This window comes from Lygodium microphyllum, chromosome 25 (genome assembly GCF_053477565.2).
Source record: "Lygodium microphyllum isolate KBCC chromosome 25, Lygodium_microphyllum_v1.1.10, whole genome shotgun sequence".
Classification (NCBI taxonomy): Eukaryota; Viridiplantae; Streptophyta; class Polypodiopsida; order Schizaeales; family Lygodiaceae; genus Lygodium; species Lygodium microphyllum.
The window spans coordinates 24,479,519-24,501,235 of NC_141159.1; the positions used below are offsets into that span (position 1 = coordinate 24,479,519).

The following is a 21,717-nucleotide window of genomic DNA, read 5'->3' on the forward strand; positions in this document are numbered from 1 at the left end:
TGAACATATCAAGTCCAAGAAAAAATGAAGCTCTAAGATAGTTTCCAAGTAGTATACTACTTGCTACTGAAGAATTGCCTGCTACATTGATTATACATTCACACAATTCTTTCCAGCATTACCATATTGTGTTTTTTTGGACATAATCAAAGTTGGAGAGAAATCTTCCAGCCTTTGCCCCTCCCATTGATATAGCAACTAAGACATCACTCGATTTTTTAGATTGTTATATATCTTTTTGAAGTTACATATGGCCCTCATGAAAGTCCATATTTGAAAGGATTATTCACATTTCTTGATGAAGGCATCTGAAAGTGATATAGGCTTGATATAAGCATAACCTAAATGCAACCTTAGAATCTTATCAAGAATCCAAATCTTTGCTTGCAAGGTATAAATATACACTCTTTCTGATGGAATTTCAAGAATAGCCTCTCAAATTCTATCGTGCAATTCTTTGATGGCAATACTTTGTAAAGGCCTTCGTGCATTGTTCAAAGTCATAGCTTGACTATTTGTCTTGTCCCTTGATGGGGCAATTCCTATGCTTCTTGTGTCAGTCCAATCTAAGGAGGCCATTCCATCCATACAAGATAATCATGAATGTGGAATTATCACTCCAACAAGAATTCCAAACATGCATTTTAAGACTTCCAAGTCTTCACTAAAATGACGTTCTACTTCAAGTGGCCAAATGCCTTCTACCTCAAGTAGCTCTCATTTTTCTTGTGATCTATGATGCTTGGGATGTCTATATGATTGAAAAGCCATTTGAGGGTCTGATGGATCTTGATGGGCACCTAAGCTGCACCTGTCTACTATAGATCATTCCTAGATTGAATGCTTTTAACCTTTCCATATGATGACAAATCCCTTGCATATTGTAGAGCCCCGTTCATGAGTGAAATACTTATATGTTCCATCTTTTGGTGTTTTAATATTTATGTCTTGTCTAGTTTCAATACAAATACAAGTTTTCCCTTTGTATTCTCTACGATCATAGCATAAGCATGTACCATTGCAACCTACATGCTCTTTTGACCTACCCACATACCAATATTCATTTGACTTGCAATTATCCTACCCACGCAATCAAGCTTTCATGCTCATTTGGCCTGCAACCATCCCATCCGTGTATAGAAATTGCCAACTTGGATCTTGCCCACTCTTGAGACTAATCTTTGGAAGGAGACATCCACACGCCCCCACCTCTATTGCCTCCCCCCAATCGAGTGTCTTATCTCAAGGAGATAAAAACTATTACTCGCCCCTAACTCTTTCACTTGACCATCACATTTACAATTCTATTATCTTTACCCAAACCATTTGCATAGGATATTTAAATGTCTTGATTGATGCTTACTTTTGCCTTCCTAAAACCACATAGTATATCTCCTTGTCACAAGCAAAGAATTTCACACCATAACCTTACAAGGACTCAAATTTTACTTGAATTATTAAACTCTCTCAAGACTTATGTAGAGTTGTGGATGCCAAAATAGAAATATTTGATTCCTTCTCCAAAGCAAAAGCTTGTTTATTTGCTTGCATTAGTCTTTGCGAATTTGCTACAACATTGCATAAGTGCCAAGAATTCAAAAGGATTGCTTCTGAGTGAATATGATTGGCATGGATTTCTTTGGCTTTGGTTTCAAGAAATTCAAACTCATGCACACCATAAACCCAACCTACACCTAAACCACTATGCCACAACCTCATTGGCTATTGTGGCTAGTTTTAAGAAGCAAATATATACTTTACTATGCTGTTGGGGGTGTGATGCGCAAGGTTTGAACTCACACACCCCTACAAGTCAACCCACACCCAAACCACTATGCCACAACCCCATTTGCATTATTGCTAGTTTTTGTTAAGGTTGATTGAATATGTCGTTAATTTTGGATGATTTGGCTATCCTAGGATTTAAGAAAAGTTTTGGCTTGTGCATTCCGCTCATGTATAGTAAAATTAACACTTAACATCAAGCTCATAGAATTTAAGAAGACTTAGGATTGCACATTGGGCTTGTTCGTAGCAAAATTAACACATACAAATCAATTTGCAAGCTTGATCTTAGTGATAGCCTTAACAACTTAAAGTTGGATGGAGGAATTCCTATGCAAATTCTTTTCATTTCATTCTTTGTTCAACAAACATGTAATGGTCTGGAAACGACTTTAGTGTATGACCATTCTATACAACCTTCAATAAAATGTACTCTAAAGCTACGTTGAGCTGAAGGGGGCCCTTCCAATGCTTTCGTATGCGCCGAAACTCTAATGCTATGAGCAGCATTGCCATGAGCAGCAATCCGAGCATCGGAGCATGGTATACCGATACTCTAATGCTACATTGGGAAGTAAGCGGGTAACATCTTGGCTGGACAAGCGACATAATAAATTATAATATCGGTGGCTTCTTGTCAGAAACGACCTCATCTTCCGAAGTCTCAGAACGCGGTTTGTTTACTAGCAGACTCACGATCTGTATTTCCGTGAATCTATCGGTCTACGCAATCGGATCATCATACAAAGAATGCCCACCTTTCGTAAAGCTCGACTACGTTATTCCCATCCCCAATAATGATTTGGTGTCATGGCATGCGGCCATTTCTCCAGTTCCTCTGCCATCCCGTTTAGTCTATTTGCAACTCTTGTACTTTTCTAGTAATCAATTCCATTACCCCTTTTTCTCAATCACCCTTTCCTATTTTTGAAAGAATCACAATGCCCAGATCTGCAATAATAATTTTAATCCTCCACTCTGAAGTGTAATAATCTTGAAAGAGCAAGACTTGAACAGTCGACAAGTTACAAAGTTAGACCTTAAAGTTTCTCCTCCCCGGGACCATAAATGTGCTTTGCCTAACTATACTTGTGTTGGTTCTGCAGAAACTACTCTAAACAAGGAACATGTTCCCATTCTTTGCAGCTATCTCATAAAAGAATTGTCTAAACTTGTTGTTCTTCTTGAATCTTCTGAACCCCAATCCATCTGGCATAGTCCACCCACCTGTCCGTCGGAAATGTAAGAATTTAGAAACCAAAATGTAGGGAAGAAGAAGAAGAACACAGTATCAAAAGCAGCCCATAAACTGTTTCAAGGAATACCCAACCCACGAGAATGTTTAAGGCCAACTTACATCAAGGACCCCAGGAAAGTATTTCCTGTCCTGACAACAAAACATATGGCACTGAGGGCCAGCTTTTGATTATGCAGCCATGGTTCAAGAATTCGTTGCTCTATGACCCCAGCCAAGAATTGATATCTGCGAGGAAACAAACAAGAACATTCCACTAGCATTACTTCAAGGAAATTTCCATGAAAGGCAATCACAACTAAACCATACGTGCCATACACAAACAAAGAGCCACATTATGCACTGCTTCAACCCACCTCAGATTGCTAGATACTGCAGCATATAGGCCATAGGCCAAACTAGTTGATATGATAGGCACATCCTCGGATTTGCCAGCATAATCCTTGTTGAATACTTTTCTCAGACTAATGAGAACGTTTGTTGCCGATGTCCCAATCTGCTCATAGATTGCCAGCATTTGTTATTTCTCAATAAAAACAACAGAGATGAGCACATCTGTTAGCATGTCATAAGCTTATGTGTATAAGTAAGAGTATTACAACATGACTCTTGAGGTTAAAAATATACATCGATGAACCCATGTAGACTAAGAAGAACTTACTATTGATGCAGAAGTTGCCACACAAAACAGTTTCCCACCATTACGCTGTAAATTCAAAAAAATTAGTAAGGTTCGACAGCCTCGAAAAGACAGCTCATTTAAACAAAAACAGCAACCATCATCTGTTCAACAGTCTGATTATGAAAGATACATACCACTATTGCTCCAAGCCTTTGCAAAAAATTGTATGATGTGCCTGTTAGTGCAACCTGCAGGTTTGTACATTCCCCTTAAGACCATGCTCCAGTAGCTGAATCATAACAATGTCAAGGCTCAATTCTAATGAAGAATGGATGTGCATAATCACCTGGAATGCATTATCTGGACAGCTGCGAAAGAAACTCTGGATCATCCCAGATTGCTTTGAAACAAGAGGCCGTATTGGGACAGTAGGAGCAGGAAGAAAAACAAGCATGAAATCGGCAATAATCGCCATCATCTAAAACAGGAACATTCTTTGAATCTCTCTCTCTCTCTCTCTCTCTCCAGGAGTACAAGAAGACCATGGACAAGAATATTTCAACAGCTAAACACACAATGACGGAGAAGGTGCGGACACTTGAAGGGGAGATGGAAGATATGAAAAAGGAACGGCTGAACATGAAGATGGAAATAGAGGCGCTGAAGCAAGAGAAAGCAGTGCTCTCACTAGAGGTGGAACAACTCATAACTGAGGTTACGGAGATGAGGAAACAGGTACTAGGAGAAGGGGAGCACATAGGGGCTGAAATTACAGAAGACATTCGGCAATTAAAACAGGAGGTATCTACACTTAAGAGCTGCCCCAAGGACAAGGGAATATGAAGGGAGGTCATAAATGAAATGACAAAAGAAATTGGAAGGCCAGCTTGAAGCCAAACGGCAAGGATGGGTGGAGGTGGTGAAGAAGCATGTAAAGGAGGTGAAAGAAGACAAACAAAAAGAAGATTGCATGATAATAAACAATACTATTGAGGAAACAGATGGAAGCTCCCCTGAGGATGATGGGAAGAGACTTTGTGGGGTGTTGGGACACAAGGAAGAGGATCTACTTCCATTTAACAAGGCAAGGAGGGTGGGAAAAGAGGTGAACAAGAAAGAGGCCCTTATACTTCAGTTCAGAAATGAAGAGGAGAGAATATCCTTCATGAAAAAGAGGGTGATCTTAAGGAATTTGAAAGAAAAGGAACCCATTTATATGGATGATGACCTCACACGCATGCAGGTGGAGCATCATAAAGCATGCACGCCCCGGATCATACAGGCACACAAGGGAAGAAGGCAGGGATGGCTGAGTCATCATTGATGGCAAGGCCATAGAATAGCAACCCGCAGCCTATGAGACAAACATTAACATGGTGATATGGAATTGTAATGGCTCACTATGCTCACACCCAAGGAGACTGGAGGAGGCTATGATAGACAGAGACGTGATTCTACTTACTGAGATGCACCAAAGCTGGGAGAGAGGACTCCCTTGGATTACGGGATACACTTGGGAGTCAGCCTATCAGGAGGGCACTAGACAGCAGAGCACGACACATGGATCAGGTGGGGTGACTGTGCTCTTTCGATAGGAGCTAGGAGGGAGAGTCACCATCATGTCCCAAGATGTGGAGGCACAATACATGTGGATTCAGGTGGAGCTATCACCAAGACAATACATATACACTACAACATGCTACTTCCCACCAAAGGGGTCCAAATTCACTGGGAGAGGAGGGAGGGAGGAACACAGAGATGAACGGGAACAGCAGATGGCAGAGAAAGAGAGGTCACAGTCATCATTTTTGGAGCTCTCTGAGGAGATTATACACTTCTCGAGCCTAGGGGAGGTCCTCTTGGTGGGGGACTTCGACGCTCGAACTCGGGATCACCAGTGTGAGATGTATGATTTTGAAGGGTCAGAGATACTTCACACACTGGGCCCAGCAAAGAGCAAGGTGAGGAGGACAGTGGAGGATTGGGGCCCAAATAACGAAGGGTATGGACGGCATTTGCTGGAGTTGGGAGCACGACATCACCTCGCTATTTATAATGGGGTGGAGAGATGGCCTTCATCAGGAGCATTGACATGTTTCCAACCCACAAGATCCTACATGGTGGACTACATATTAGGATCCATTTCTTTCATGGAGAGGGTCTCCTCATTTGACATACATGCGAGGCCCATAGGAGCAAACCACACACACCTCACCATCACACTAACCTCCACCTACACACAATACCTAGACACCCCACCACATTCTACTTTACACACGAGCTTGCCGACATCTACACACACGATGTATATGAGGGATTGCTTCAGCTGGACTCGTCAGCATCCCTAGCCACACTCACCGCACAGCTTACCTCGGTGCTACACTTGTCAGCCACCGCGAGCTTCCCCCATTGCATATGGCTCACACACAGTACAGGGTCTCAGATCACCCCCTAGAACACTTGGTATGAGGAGTATCGAGCACAGTACAAACAGCTTCAGACACAAATTGCACTTGGGCAGATCACAAAGAGGGAGGCCCAAAGAGAGCAACATCGCTTTACTCGCCAAAAATGGCAAGAGTACAAGGAGACACATTACTGGGACCTTCCCCCACTATTCAAGAACAAAGAAGTGGCTACAGCATGGAGGAGCTTTAGAGAGCCTAGGCAACAAACGCCCATTGAGGACCCAAGGATATGGCAAGCTTATGTAGAGCGCCTATATGATATACCACATCAACCTCCCATTCCATAGCCAACTAAGCCACACCCCACATCACTGACTTTCACGACTAGCATGGTGGAGCGGGCTATTAGGAGGCTACAGCATGGATGGGCTCCCGACCCCGACTGCACAGATACACAAGGGGAGCATCTCATTTATGCAGCAGAGGTTCTTGCACCGTTCATTGCTCATATGTTCAATAGGGCCTTGGCAGAAGGATTCCCAAACGGGTGGACTATGCACACCATTGTGCCTATCTATAAGGCTGGGGATTTCTTTGATCCAAGGAACTACTGGACCATCATGATTGGTCATTTGTTGGCCAAGTTATATGGAGCAATGATGGAGGCAGAGCTGAGCACCAATGCAGAGCAAAAGTCTTTGCAGGCCGCAGGACAAGTAGGTTTCAGACAGGCCTTCTCCACAGTGGACCATTTTTTCACCATGAGATGCATGATTGAGCAATCCTGAAGCAAGAGACAGAGACTATTGCCGTGTGGACTTCTGCAAAGCTTTTGATATGGTACCGAGGGAAAGATTACTGCAACTTTTGTTGGCTCTCAAAGTCTCAAGGTGCCATCGGACATGATATGGAGCATATAGGCACTGTATGATCGGGTAGTAGGACAAGTCAGATGCCCTGGAGGAACATCTAGAGAGGTTCCTAGCACCATCGGAGAGAAGCAAGGCTGCCCATTATCACCCACCTTATTTAGGCTATGCATTTATGAGATCACGGACTACATCACCAAAGGAGGAGGCGCTGGCTTCGACTTGGCAAGTATTCATATCCACATTATGTTGTATGCTGATGATATTGTTTTGATTTCAGAGACAAAGGAGGGACTCTAGAGACACCTCAAAGCCCTCTACCGCTTTTGCCTAGATAGAGGATTGTCAGTGAACCTTGGGAAAACAAGGTCCTCATCTTCCACACATCAGCCTAGGTCCGCAAGGGATCATCCTTTACTTTGGATGGGCAGCCAATAGAGGTGGTGAGCTCATATGTTTACTTGGGAGTCACTATCGCGACGCTTTCCATGGTGCAAGCGGCACGAGATCGTCTCACCAAGGGATATGCATCATTGGCGCTTCTAGAGAGAGAGTGCCACCAAACATACTTGCAGAAGCCATATTTGACAACATGGCCACTCCTAGTCTCATATATTCAGTAGCTGTTTGGGCCCCTGGACTAGCCACATCAGTTGGACACAGATAGAGCGGCCTCAAATTATTTAGTTGTCACACATGATACGCAGCAAACCCCCATTGCCTCATGAGATACTTAGAGCAAAGTTTGTTGCGACACCCATGGAGATAGCGGCCCTTTTCCAGATCATCACTTTTATATAGCAAGTACAAGACATGACATCTGACAGGTTACCGTGGAGAGCATTGGAGGCCTCTAGACAGATGGCCCGTGAGGGATGTGAGAGCTCATGGTACTTCCAAGTGGAGCAACCATTGGCTAGGTATGACATCGACATGATGAGCCTCCCTCTCTTCCAATATGACCATGATTCCAACTCTCGCAAACAAAGAGGAACATGATCATCAAGAAAAACTTGTGTCATAGATACACAAACAGCACATGGGTGGCAGCCCTCTCCCCACAAAGATGCAACATTACAAAGACATTTTTATGAGCCGCCCTAAGGATGGGTTCATTACTAGACCATTGCACATGGATTGCAAATGCCACAAGCCATGCAAGTTGCCATAGACCACCAACTCATAGTATCATTACCAAAGAAGGGAGAAATGCCCCTTTACAAGACCCGAAACGCGCTTCCTTGTCCAAAACGTTTCCCCTTTGGGAAAACGATTGCCACGTGGCATTTCCTCTTGGGGAAACGTTTTCGTCGAGTTTCCCAAAACAAGCCTGAAACGCTTGTTAAGCATAGTGTTAGTAATCGTCATGTTCTTTACACTTAAAACCTCATTTAAAGCATTATTAATCTCATGTTCTTTGTGCTTTTTTAATTGTCATGTTCTTTAAGCGTTATTAATGTTTTATAATGTTTTAATGCAATCTTCTTTAATGAGGATGAGAATGAAGAGGATTTGCCTATAGCACAATTGAAGACTATGGCATGGATGAGGAAGAGGGAGTTATCAGCATATTAATTATGTGCCAAAATCCTTGTATGCATTAGAAAGCTCCTTTGAGCTTAAGCCTTTTGTAGAACTCTTTTAAACCTTGGAAATTAGAAAGCTTTGATTTTGAGTATGAAACTTGTATCTTAAGTTTTAGCTTCTAAGCACCTAGACTCTAAGCCAGTCCCCCACCCCCCTCCTCGAAATTTGACGTTTTCATTCCCGTTTCCATTTCCCTCAACTATGGTGATTCGTCACACCAACTGGAGATAGAGATAGGCAAGGCCTCATGAGAACCCAGGGAGAAGTGGATATGTCAACTATGCCATGAGGACGTGGAGACAGAACAGCACTTCCTATGCAAGTGTAGTGCTCTTCCTATGCACTGCCTAGATACGAGAAAAGTATCATACACTGTTTCAAGGCTTCAAACTATACAGTCGATGATGAGCACATCAAATCAGAGATATTTGGGGCAATACATATTGGATATCCAAAGAGTCGAAGCATCCGACTTGGTAGTAGGTATAGGGGATAGAGAACGACAAACAATCTTGATAGAGTTCTATCAGGGAGCCGCACCGGTTAGGGGACATACAAATCCACGGATAGGGAGACCAAGAGGGTTGTTGCTACAAAGAGCACAGGAGATTAGATCTGGACGACGACCTAGTGCATTTAGCAAAAAAAAGGCCATACTCCCACCAGTAAGAGGTCATCCAGATTCGACAATGGCATGAGCCATACCTAGCCCACCGAGCTAGCACTTGCCCCTAGAAACTACTCATGGATATATCTCACAGGCCGATTTGGTCTTTAGTAGACGTTTCTCTCTCTCTCTCTCTCTCTCTCTCTCTCTCTCTAGGTGAAAACAACATGTACAGATATCCCAAGTGTCTCGTAATACTACCTTGGGTTACCACCTTCCTCAACGCCACAATGAGACCCTGTTCTTTCGTCCCCTCATGAAACCATGGCAATATGGAAAAAAAAATTCTCTAGCTTCACGACTACATATTGGCAAAATTGTTCCTATCAACCTTCAAAAACATAAAAGTTGTCATCTACCGAGGCTTGGCCAACTAAATGTTGCTACGAAGGGAGAGACAGGCTGGTTGCTGACACGTCACTATATTTTGCCAAATGGGAAAAAATCCTTAGAATAGGAAGTTGTAAGAGCAAAGAACAAAGGACTCAAATGATACTATCGTCTAACCAACTAGAAAGAGATTTCGGGTCCAAAACCCATCTTCTACATGAGTTGGGACAAAAAACAGATCCAAATGGTCAAAAGCTTTCTCCAAGTCCAACTGAACCACCACCATCTCTTGATTTCTATACCATGCATACTCCATTTTCATTTGTAAATAAAGAATATTATGCAAAATATTATGTCCTTTGATAAACCCATATTGGATGCAATGCAGATGGAAGGTGTTTACGCAATCTATTCTGGCAGCTTGGCAAAAATCTTATACATACCACCCATCAAGGCAACAATCCCATAACTCCCATCTTCCAAGACAAGCATAGTCCCTATTTCCTAAACTTCCTAACAAAGAGAGGTCAAAGGTGGTGCAAGCACATTTGCATATTTTACAAAGGATTCATTTGTCAAGCCATTCTAGCTGTTGGGTGTAAAATCCCTTCGTCTCCGTGTAAATACACTTACTTGTAAACACACCTTTAATGTACCCTAACATATAAATACATTCTTTTATTCTTTGTGTACCATAACTAAAGGTACACCTATCTATGTGTTCTCTCTCTAACTCTGAGCTCAACTCTGCTCTTCAGCTAACGCCTTGATCTCGCATGCCATTGTGCACTCACCCTTTCAACCTGGTATCAAAGCCCAGAGTGCACGCTTCCCGAGATCAAAGGCAGCTTGCGATCGAGCACTAATCAGTGTGACTCACGGCTGTTGAGTGTGTGGCCGTCGGGCGACAGGCTGACACAGGCAATCGACAAGACTTCTAGGTGACAGGCAACAACCCACAAGCGGAAGGCAGGATCACGACAAGTCCAACGTGGACCACAGCAGGTCCACCGTGGACCACAGCAACAGTCAGGCAGCACCAGCGACGACCAGCGGCAAGTGACATCTGCAAGGAGTCGAGGCGTGACAGGCAAGACGGAGCCGCGACCACCGCACGACCAACGTGTGACAGACAGGCGACGCGCGTCAAACGGCAACCGGCATAGTTCCGGGTCACGCGACGTGACGTGACTCGCAAGTCAACAGACCTCGTCACGTCATTCTTTTTGGATCACAAATTCGTTGTTTTCCCTTAAAATTTCTCTTGGAATTTTCCCTTGGCTCGGTGGGGGTTCGCACGTGCAAGCACAGAGTTCGGATTTGTGCATATCTATGCCCAAAAATTTGGGGCTTTTCAGGTTGAGTGTTGCTCATGCAAAATTGAGGCATCTGTGTCAAAAATTGCAAACATTGTGCGCATTTGAATTGGGGATTTCGCCAAATTTACTGAAATTTTGCTCATCCGAGTGAAATTTCTCAACATTGGATACATAAAATTTGGGACTTTTGCTGTATTGGTGAAATTTTGTTTAGCTGAGTCAGATTGGCTGAATTCGTGCATGCTCTCGGGAACATGTATTAATACAATTGAGACAGGTTTCATAGTGAAATTTTTGGGGCTTTTGTTGAAACCTGTGGATTTCGGCAAAGTTAATGAATGAAATGCACTTTGGGAATATTGCTGAAGCAATTTTGATTTGAGCATTTTTATCAACCGCCTGTGTGATTTTGGAGAAATTGCAGAGACTTCTTGGTGTTTTGGGTATCAGAAGATGATATGAGCACATACGTATGCAGTATACTTGCTGGACAACTCCCATTGAGTTGACGTATTGCTGATTATTCATGTTGCAGCAGTCTTAGTGATCATTTGCAGATCTGGGATTGGTGCATATGTATTTGTGGTGATATTGCTGAAGTGGGAGTTACATGGCAGTGATGTATGCATTAATGTATGCTGAAATTGCAATCATACTGCCGAAAGTCATTCGTTCTACTGCTGTATATGTATTGAACTGAATCTTGCTATTATTTGCTGAAAAATTGGGCTGAAATCAGCTGAATATTCATCTCATTTTTGCTGTCATAAATTGCAGCATTGAATTTCTGGTTTATTGCTGAAAAATGGCTGCAAGTGCTTCTAGCAGCAATGACACTAAATCCCTCTTTGAAATCAAGAGGTTTGATGGCACTGGCTTTGACTTGTAGAAGGATAGGATACAAGGCATTTTGTTTCTCAACGACTGTGAAGATGCTCTCTTGGAGACTAAGCCTGCAGCTATGATAGATGTGGATTGGCCTAGACTTAATAAGAAGACCATTGCATACATTAAGATGGCAATGTCTGATGATGTACTTACAGACATCAAGCGTCTTGACAGAGATTATGCTATATGGAAAAAGCTTAAAGGACACTTATGAAAATACAACTCCTGTGAATCAAGTGCATCTTATGCGTAAACTTGTGAACATGGAGTTGGATAAGTCTAAGCCAATATCTAAGCATTTGAGTGCTTTCACAGGGGTTTTGAGTCAATTGGCAAGACTCTAGTTTGAAAACTCTGGTTTGGTGGCTTTCGATGATAAATTAAAAGCTATTTTCTTATTGATGACTTTGCATGACAGCTAGAATCTTTGGTTGTGTCACTTAGTAACGATCCTGCTTTGACTTTTGATGGTGTAAGAGGTTCAATCCTTAATGAAGAAATCAAAAGATAGTCTAGTGGTGAAAGCAATGGCTCAACTTACCATGCAAGAGGCAGGTCAGAAAAGAGGGATAATGCAGCTAGTAAAGGGAAAAGCAGAAGCAAAAGCAAGGGCAAACAACAGGATATCACATACTATCAGTGTGGGCATAAAGGGCATAAAAAGCCCGATTGCCAGTACTTCAAGAAAGAGCAAGAAAGAAAGAAACAGCAGAGTAAGAAAAAGAAGGATGATAAGAAAGATGATGACAGCTCTTCCTAAAAAGAAGTTTGTGAAGGCAAATGTTGCATCTAGTGTGGTCATTGAAGAGCTTCTTGACACTGAAGAGATACTTGTTGTAGCCTCATGTAATGATGCAAATATTATGGCAGCAACATGTGTGATGCACATCACCAAAAAGGAGGTAATTGATGCCTTACTTTCAGCTCATGATGGGTTGTCACAATCATGGATAGTGGACAGCGGTGCCTCTTTTCATGTTACTCCCTCTTTGGAGTCATTTTCTAAATACACTACAGGTTGCCTAGGCAAGGTTTACTTGGGTAATAACTATGCATGTGAGATAGAGTGTATTGGCAACATTCACTTGACTCTTGAAAATGGCCAAGAGCTGATTTTGCAGGATGTCAGATTTGTACCTGGCATAAAGAAGAGTCTACTATCAGTTGGACAGCTTGATGCTAAAGGATATTTTACTACATTTGGTGGTGGATCTTGGAAGGTCCATAAGGGACCTATGCTGATTGTTAAAGGCAACAAAAGGAAGACATTATATTATTTGCATTGTAAAGCATTACTTGGTAAGTTCTTGGCTGTGGCTGAAGTCCATTCGCGATGGAGCTTTGGCACAAAATACTTGGTCATATGAGCTAGAAAGGCCTTCAAATTCTCTCCTCTTTAGGAAGATTTGATGTAAAAGGCTCTGGTCTCGAATTTTGTAATGATTGCTTATATGGAAAACAAGTGAAGTCTCATTATTACTCTGTTGTCGTTAAAAAGTCTAATGCTCTTGATCTAGTACACTCTAATGTGTGCACTATGCCTATTAATTTGTATGGGGGTGCATAGTACTTTGTTACTTTCATTGATGATTTCAGTAGAAAGTCATGGGTGTATGTACTTAAGAGCAAAAAGGAAGTGTTGGATCTTTTTAAAAAGTTTCATACTTTTGTTACCACACAAAAAGGGCTTAAGTTGAAAGCCATAAGAACAGATAATGGGGGTGAGTATATCTCAAAAGAATTTAACAAGTTTTGTGAGATGTATGGCATTAAGAGGGAGTTGACAGCCCCTTATAATCCTGCATCAAATGGTGTGGCTGAAAGATTTAATCGCATACTTTGTGAGAGAGTCAAATGCATGCTGTCCACAGCTAATCTCCTGTAGCAGTTTTGAGAAGAGGCTCTTAAAATTGCAGTCCATGTATGCAATCGCTCTTCCAATCATGCATTGGAAAATGGCATTTCTGAAGAGGTTTGGTCTAACAAACCTACTTCACATAACCATTTGTGTGTCTTTGGCTGTGATGCCTTTGTGCATGTACCTGTAGAACAGAGGACCAAACTAGACATAAAATCCATCAAGGACATCTTCATGGGATATGGAGATGAGGGAAAGATGGGTTATAGAGTTTGGCTTTCTCAAAGCAAGAAGATCGTACGCAGCCGAGATGTAGTATTTAATGAGGCGAAGTTGCTGAAAAATGCTACACATGGTGATCTTGACAAAAAGAATGTTAAATTTCAATATGAACAACCAGCCATTCAGCAACCATTAGCTGAAAATTCTGTCCCTTTTGATGCTGAAAATGAGCAACAACCTATTGTGCTATAGCCAGAAGATCATGGACAGCAAATAGATACACAAGATGAAATAGGACAACAAGAAAAACATGTTGAAAACAAATCACAACAGCAAGAAAATGCTGAAAATCAGCCACCTGGTGATGGTGTGCACATTCCTCAAGATGTAGGCCCACTGCCTGATAATACAGATCATTGGGTAAGACAATCGACACATGTCAGAAGGCAGCCACAGAGGTTTCAGCCATCTTTGGATTGCATTTTGTTGACTGATGAGGGTGAGCCTCTAACATTTAAAGAGGCACAATCATGTGAAAACAAGAGAAAGTAGGAGCTTGCTATGCAAGAAGAGATAAAGTCTCTATATGTAAATAACGATTGGGAGCTTGTACCTTTGCCCAAGGTAGGAAAGCTATTCCTAATATGGGTTTACAAAGTGAAATGTATTGATGGGAAGCCCAAGTACAAGGCACGACTGGTTGCTAAGGGCTATACACAGAAGGAAGGCATAGACTTCCAAGAGACCTTTTCTCCAGTGGTGAAGATGATTACGCTCCGTGTTTTGTTTGCTCTCATTGCATCCTTGGATTTAGAGTTGGATCAAATCGATCTAAAGACTGCTTTTCTTCATGGTGACTTGGATGAAGAGCTGTACATGAAGCAGCTAGAAGGATTTGCTATTCCAGGAAAAGAGCATTTGGTATGTAAGCTGAAATGCAGCTTATATGGGATGAAACAATCCCCTAGACAATGGTACAAAAAATTTGATACCTTTATGCTCAGCCATGGATTTAAATGCAATCATGCAGATCAATGCTTATACACTAAAAAGGCTGATGATGGCAACCTTGTTGTGCTGGTTTTATATGTGGATGACATGTTGATTGCAAGACAACATAAGAGTACTTTGAATATTCTTAAAAGGCAACTGAGTTCAGCCTTCTCTATGAAAGATTTGGGGGCAGCTGAACACATTTTGGGCATGCACATTAAAAGAGACAGAGGGCAACATTTGTTGTTTCTCTTACAGGACAAGTACATCAGCAAAGTACTTGACAGGTTTAATATGGCTGATGCTAAGCCTCTTGGTGTGCCTTTACCACCACATACAAAGCTTAGCAAAGTTGATTGTCCTGAGGATGATGCAGCTGCCAGTGCCATGAAGGGTATACCTTATACATTAGCTTGTGGATCTTTGATGTATGCCATAGTTGCAACTCAACCTGACATTGCTCATGCTGTGGGAGTTGTTACCAAATTTATGTCTAACCCTAGCAAGCCACATTGGGAAGCAGTGAAATATATCTTCAGATACTTGAAAGGTACACAAGAAAAGTGTATATGCTATGAAAAGGGTACACTAGAGTTGCAAGGAATTTGTGATTCAAACATGGTAGGAGTTCTTGATACTAGGAAATCTACCAATAGGTATGATTTTACTTTGGATGGTGAGGCTATCTCTTGGTGTTCAAGATTGCAGAAAATTATGGCACTGAGTACTACAAAAGCTAAATATATTTGAGCCACTGAAGCTTCTAAGGAAGCTATTTGGCTTAGCCGTCTGGTCAAGGATTTCGGTCTTTCTTCAGGTACTCCAATGCTTGGTTGTGATAGCTAGAGTGTAGTATGTCTGGCTAAGAATGCCATGTTCCATGCACGTACCAAACACATAGATGTTCGGTATCACTTTATTCGACAAGTCTTGGATGATGGTCTTGTCACACTGACTAAGGTCAAAACCCAAGATAACCCTACAGATATTCTCACTAAGTCTCTTGCAAAGACTCAACATAAGCATTGCATTCGTTTAGTGAAAGTTGGTTAGCTTAATGGTACCACTTCAAGCCTTTAAGTGGAAGGTTGTTGGATGTAAAGTCCCTTCATCTCCGTGTAAATAGACTTACGGGTGTCAACACACCCTTAATGTACCCTAACATATAAATACATTCTTTTATTCTTTGTGTAACATAACAAACGGTACACCTACCTCTACGTTCACTCTCTCTAACTCTTAGCTCAGCTCTGCTCTTTAGCTAATACCTTGATCTCACACGCCATTGTGCACTCACCCCTTCACTAGCCATGGCTTTTGTCCTTTGGCATATAAGCTAGAACAACATCCACCTCATCTTCATTAATATCCATTTCAAGGACACAGCTCTATGTGGGGACACTTTATTCCTAGCCAAATTGTAAAACACAAATCGAGCAGCTACAACCCTCTCAAAGGCATGCAAACATAGTAACATAGGATGGTTTTGGGAACGGGGACGGAGGTAGGAATTGCTTGTCAAAAAATGACTAAGAGATGAAAGGGACAATAGGGTTTGCACGAGGAGAAACACAGAGTGCGTAATGGCCACAAAATGCAAATGCCAAAGGAGTATGAGCTGCCAAACACAAATGATGATAGCCCAAATGCTAACGCCAAGAGGAATATGATGATGCAAGATGATGAAGAATCCCCAAGCTGCAAAATGCAAATGTCTAGGAAGATAAGCAACAAATGCAAAGCAAGAATAGTCCAAATGTTGATGACTAATGCCAAGGATGGTTGCAAGGTACAAGGATGTTGATGCGAAACCAAAAGAGGTGAAGCCAAGCAAGGGGAAGGCCTCTAGACAAGAAAACACAAATCCAAAGTGACGCCTCATGAAGCTGACACCAATGTAGCAGAGGTAGTGGGAAAGACCTTTTTGACTATTTTTAAAAGAATAGCAATAGCATCCTCGTCATGGATTGGTGCTTACACTGAAGAAAGTTGTGTCATGAGGCCCTTCATATGAGAAATAAATTTTCCCAAGTCTTCTTCTTCTCTATATTCCAAGCTAAAGAATTCAATCTTAAGGAAAATCTTAGTGTTTTTACCTCTAGCACCATAGAGCTTTTCAAGCTCATCCCATTTTTCCTTGGCAGTGGAGAGCTGATCAACATGATGAATCAAGGATTCATCTAAGTGTAACATGATTATTGCTTGAGCACGTTGATCATCCTCCACATCAAGGATGAAAGTCTCTGCCATCAAATTTACAAATCTGAGGGCAAAGGTCGGCATAGGCTGAGGCCATAGGAAGGTCTTACTACTTGCTTAATACAAGCGGCTGTGTCTAATCCTTTACAAAGGGCCACTAGTGCAAGTATCACAACAATATAGATTTTACAGTTAAAACTTCAAGGTTGAGAATGGTTGAAAATCATATATATGAAGTATTTCGAAATAGGACTTACGTGGTTCTTGCCTTCAACCAACCCTTTTTTAATGTTTGATTGTTTTCCTTGGCTTTAGTGAAGTAAACTTAGACTGCACTTCTTGCTCCTCCTGACAATGTGGCCTATTAGAGGAGTTCTTGGTGGAACAAGGCTGATCAATCAACTCTATGCTATGGGATGAATCAGAGGATAGTACAATAATACTCATTTCTCTAATTTACCAACAACAAACAGTAAGAACCATCAACTAAATGCATCAATAGTGCTAAGAAGCACTAGTACCAACTTCCATTCTTCTACTCATAATGAAGGTCAATCTTTACAAGCTTAGTAGTGCCCATGGAATGAGAAGAAACTCTGCATTTAAGCTCCGTAGGGCAGTAACAAATCCTGACAAGGGTTTTCAGTCATTAGAATCACTATTGATAATGCCCAAATTGAAAAAAATGAGAATAAGAAAGCTTGAAGCTTCCTGGCTATGGCTGCCAGGAAACCTACAGTTAGGGTTTTGTTGATTATGGACAGTAGAGAGGGAATTTCTTTGAACCCTCGTAGGTATAGATGGCCCTCTTGGGGGGCTATGAAAGCCCTATAACAGCCGCCTTCATTGCGCCCTATGCTGGTCATGGTTCAGATCGAAGCAAGTCACTGCCAGAAACTGCGCCGAATCTACATATATTGCAATGCCGTGCTCCTGCGCCCACAATGTCAAGGTTTTTCATGCCACACTACTGCGCCTTGAGCTAGAAAAGAGATCTTCAGAAGGAATCTTGAGCTGAAATGCTCTCCTTTACTCTCCCCAAGTCCTCCAACAACAGAGGTGAGTCAAGCTGTGGCTATGGAGGTCAAGAGGCAAGATGAAGAAGATGAAGACTCGTGTGCACTTAGTGGTGTAATGAGGTTGAGGGAAGCTAAAGGATCAGAGGTGGCTTTGATACCATGTGGAAAATCAGAGTGGAAGCCAAGATTGAAGTGTGCACAAGAGGGAGAAAAGAGCTCAAAAATACAAGAACAAGTCTTGCTTATTTAGTTGCTCATGAAAGTACAGCTTGGGTCACTCTCACTCAAAGGTTGATGTAGACCCATGGGCTGTTTATGTAGCCCTAACTGGCTAGGGTTACGGTTTTCCCTTTCCCTCAGGACCATTCACACCTGCCTGCCCTTATGTGCCAATTGCAAAGAGACCTTATAGAATGTCCATACCAGAAGCAATTGAGCTGAAAAAACAACTCAAGCAACTCCTAGATCAGGGCTATATATGTCCTAGCAATTCACCGTGGGGAGCTCCAGTACTATTTCAGGAAAAGAAAGATGGGACACTTCGACTATGTATTGATTACCGAGGATTGAATCAATCAACGGTCAAGAACAAGTACCCTATCCCTAGAATAGATGAGCTTCTTCATTGTCTTCAAGGTGCAAAGATCTTCTTCAAGATTGATCTCATCACAAAGCTATCTTTAACATTGGTTAGTGATGCTTGATGCCCTAAGTCATCCCTCACCATCATCAGTCAAAGGCACTTCAAGGTAGGATACACTTGACTTTTCTTAGAAGGCCGAACCCCACATCTTGAAAATTAAAACACATGAGCAACACACTTGGTGAGCTTTGACCAACCGAGCATTAAACCCATTGGCTGCTCAAGAGGGAGAAAAATGAGTAAAGTGAGGTGAAGAATGAATAAAGTGCATGTCTATTTATAGACATAAGCTGTCTAGGGTGGCGCACCACCAAGTAGGCACCCATTGAAAAAAATGACCGAAATTTGGACACCAATCCTTTTTGGGACTGTCAATGTGAAACCCTAAATAAAGTATGTAAACTAAAGAAGTGGTTTCTCAACACCTCCTCCAATGCCCAAAAAGGAATGAAAAAAGAGAAGTGAAGAGAGTTACAAAGAAGATGTAGAGGATCCCAGAGATCCAAGATTTCCACTTGAAAGGTAACTTGTGGTGAGGAACAGTAGATAGGATGAACTATAGGACCTGACTCCACCTCAGGGGAGAAGCCAATAGCTCTGTAACTCCATGCTCGAAGGAATTCGAAGGCCTCGTCACTAAGTCACGACTAAACCTCCAAGGCCCCTATCTAGGTGGCCTCTGAAGATCCTAGGTATCAATAGGATAACTCATTGCATGAAGACAGCCATCCCCAAAGAGTGAACAATAGGAAATAACTTCATAATGAGTAGGTGCCCCCTTTGAGGGTGTTGATGCAAGGGCCTCGACTGAGGCTAAAGAAGAAATAGGAGCCCCCCTCTAAGGGCAAAGAGTGTATATCCCCCTCTGCAAGAGATAGGGAAAATAAAAACTCGTGAATCACAGACTCCAAATCATCTAATGACAAAGGAAGTGTTGCCAATCGTGCTGAAGAAGGTATCTCAAGTGGCAAAGATGTCGAAGAACTTCCAAAGGTGGCCTCTCGAACCTGAGTAATCGAGGGTGCAAAAAGGTGAGGCTTACGCTAAGCCAAGGGTGGGCAACAGTCGACGTCTCTCAATGGAGTGGATTGCGGAGCCGAAGGAATGAAAGGAGTCGAACAACCACTCTCTCTCAAAGGAGCGGACTGCCGAGGGAACGCTATCCAACAATCATTGTCTCTTGGAAGAGCGGACTATAGAATTGTGGTTGTTGAGGTGTAGTTTCTCAAAACCCTAGAAAAAATAAAAGCAACCTCTATAACGCATTGTGGTGGTTGCGCAAAGGCTACAGCACCTAACAATCCTTCTTTTGCTCAAGAGAACTTAGTGTGCATCGGATGTATCTTATTGCCTTGAGCATAAAAATTTAAAAGCCGGTGCAAAATAAAATCTACTACGAGTGCCTGAGGGTAGATGCACATAGGGAGCAAAGGTCCGTGTCGGTAAGCATCCGAGGGAGATCCGATGACGCTGGAAGAGAACACCCAATGGTCTACCATCTGCCTATAGAGAAGTCACAGAACTAGATTGCCAACCTATTAAAGGGAGGGTGGGCGAGAGAGAAAGAGAAGAATATCTCTGTCTCCTGGTGATGCAACAAAAAGAGGAAAATCACTAGATAATGTAAAATCCGGAACCAGCCTTTGCCTGCTCTGACGCAAAGGATCTTCATGGCTCACTGAGCATCTTTGGCTTTTAATCCTGATCAGGAAGAAGCTAACGCCAATGTAGCAGATACCGATGCCAAACTAGGAGAGCTCCAAATGCAAGACCTAAGTGATGGAAACAAGGCAGCTGAATGAGAAGAGGAAGGGTGACCACAAACTGCGATGTCCCCCAATAGGGGTATGGAAAGTAGTGGTGTGGAGAGGGAAGAATGTCGAAGTGACAAAGAAAGAGGGGAGAAAAATGACTAAAGTAAGGTAAAGAATGAATGAAGTGACAACCTATTTACAGCCATAAGTTGTTTAGGGTGGTGTACCATTGAGTGGGTGGCCACTAAAAAAATAACCAAAATGTGGGCACCAGCCCTTTTTGGGGCTGTCAGTGCAAAACCCTAATTGAAGTGTGTAAACTGAAGAAGTGGTTTCTCAACATTGCCATCCCCTATTGTCGCCATGAGAGGGGGCTCTAATAGGGGGACGGGACTAGGATAGTATGGGCACAAGATGGGACTAGGATGCGAAGCTAGAAAATGGCCATCCCCTATTACTATGCATGCAAATGGAACCCAATGAAGTCCATAAAGTAATCTCTACATGTATCTATTATACACAATGGTCTACAGATTTGTAACAATCTGATTCAAGGAGTTTTACAATCACACAACATTTTTCCTGGCAAAAGTACATAGGCTGCACTAAAGCCTGTCTATCTAGCAATTGTTGTCATGCAAACCCTCAATCAAAGCTATAAGCTTAACTTCTTCATAAAATTGCAACTGAAAATGCTTAACAAGAGCTGTCAAGTGCAAAGATGCAAAAAACAAGACATGATCATTTAGAGTGTCAATCAAAAGTGAGTGTATCAATGCTAATAGATGCTCCACTGCTGTCAATCTGTGCCTTTGAAGTGTAGCATGGTCCATCCCATATTTGCTTGGCCACTCTTTGCACATTTCGGACAAGCAGATCATTAGAAGCAACTCCAATGTTAGGGAGGGCAAGCAAAAACTGATCAAGAAGCTTCCCAATAGAACCATCAAAGACATTATGTTCAACAAACGAGTCAGAATGCAATAGCAGCTTGCCCAAATGATGTTGGAAGAGGTGCACAAGCTGTTTGAGCATTGTAAATTCCAAGGAAAAGTGACAAGAAATGACATATTGTGCAATCACTGCCTTCAAGTGTGTCCATAAGATAATGTCTAGAGGTAGATCGAGAAGGATCCACACATGCTAAAGTCACCCATCAACAAACCAAGCTTGCCAAATCAAACACCTTCTGCCTAATCAAGCAATTCTACAAAAGACCAAAACCTCAGCCCAAAGAGAATTCACATCTTGCTAGATTGAGGAGGATAGCAAGAGGCGAAGAATAAGATCTACTACTAG

General features: G+C 42.2%; 2 protein-coding genes across 3 annotated transcripts in view; one reads left to right on the plus strand and one right to left on the minus strand.

Moving 5' to 3' along the window:
* Nucleotides 1–2,735: 2,735 nt before the first annotated feature.
* Nucleotides 2,736–21,717, minus strand: part of LOC148013985 (protein RETICULATA-RELATED 4, chloroplastic-like) — a 38,489-nt gene continuing 19,507 nt past the window's right edge. For both annotated transcript variants that reach the window (XM_087666299.1, XM_087666300.1), the window contains 6 exons: nt 4,009–4,140; nt 3,857–3,910; nt 3,702–3,746; nt 3,397–3,536; nt 3,143–3,268; nt 2,736–3,012 (listed from right to left, as the gene is read on the minus strand). In XM_087666299.1, the coding sequence (XP_087522425.1) occupies nt 2,952–3,012; nt 3,143–3,268; nt 3,397–3,536; nt 3,702–3,746; nt 3,857–3,910; nt 4,009–4,140 (558 nt within the window). In that variant the 3' untranslated portion in view covers nt 2,736–2,951. The remainder of the gene's footprint in view (nt 3,013–3,142; nt 3,269–3,396; nt 3,537–3,701; nt 3,747–3,856; nt 3,911–4,008; nt 4,141–21,717) is intronic.
* On the plus strand, nt 5,592–6,973 carry LOC148013986 (uncharacterized). Its single transcript, XM_087666301.1, has one exon. It carries the CDS (start codon nt 6,460–6,462, stop codon nt 6,856–6,858), a length of 399 nt encoding a protein of 132 aa, XP_087522427.1. The 5' UTR covers nt 5,592–6,459; the 3' UTR covers nt 6,859–6,973.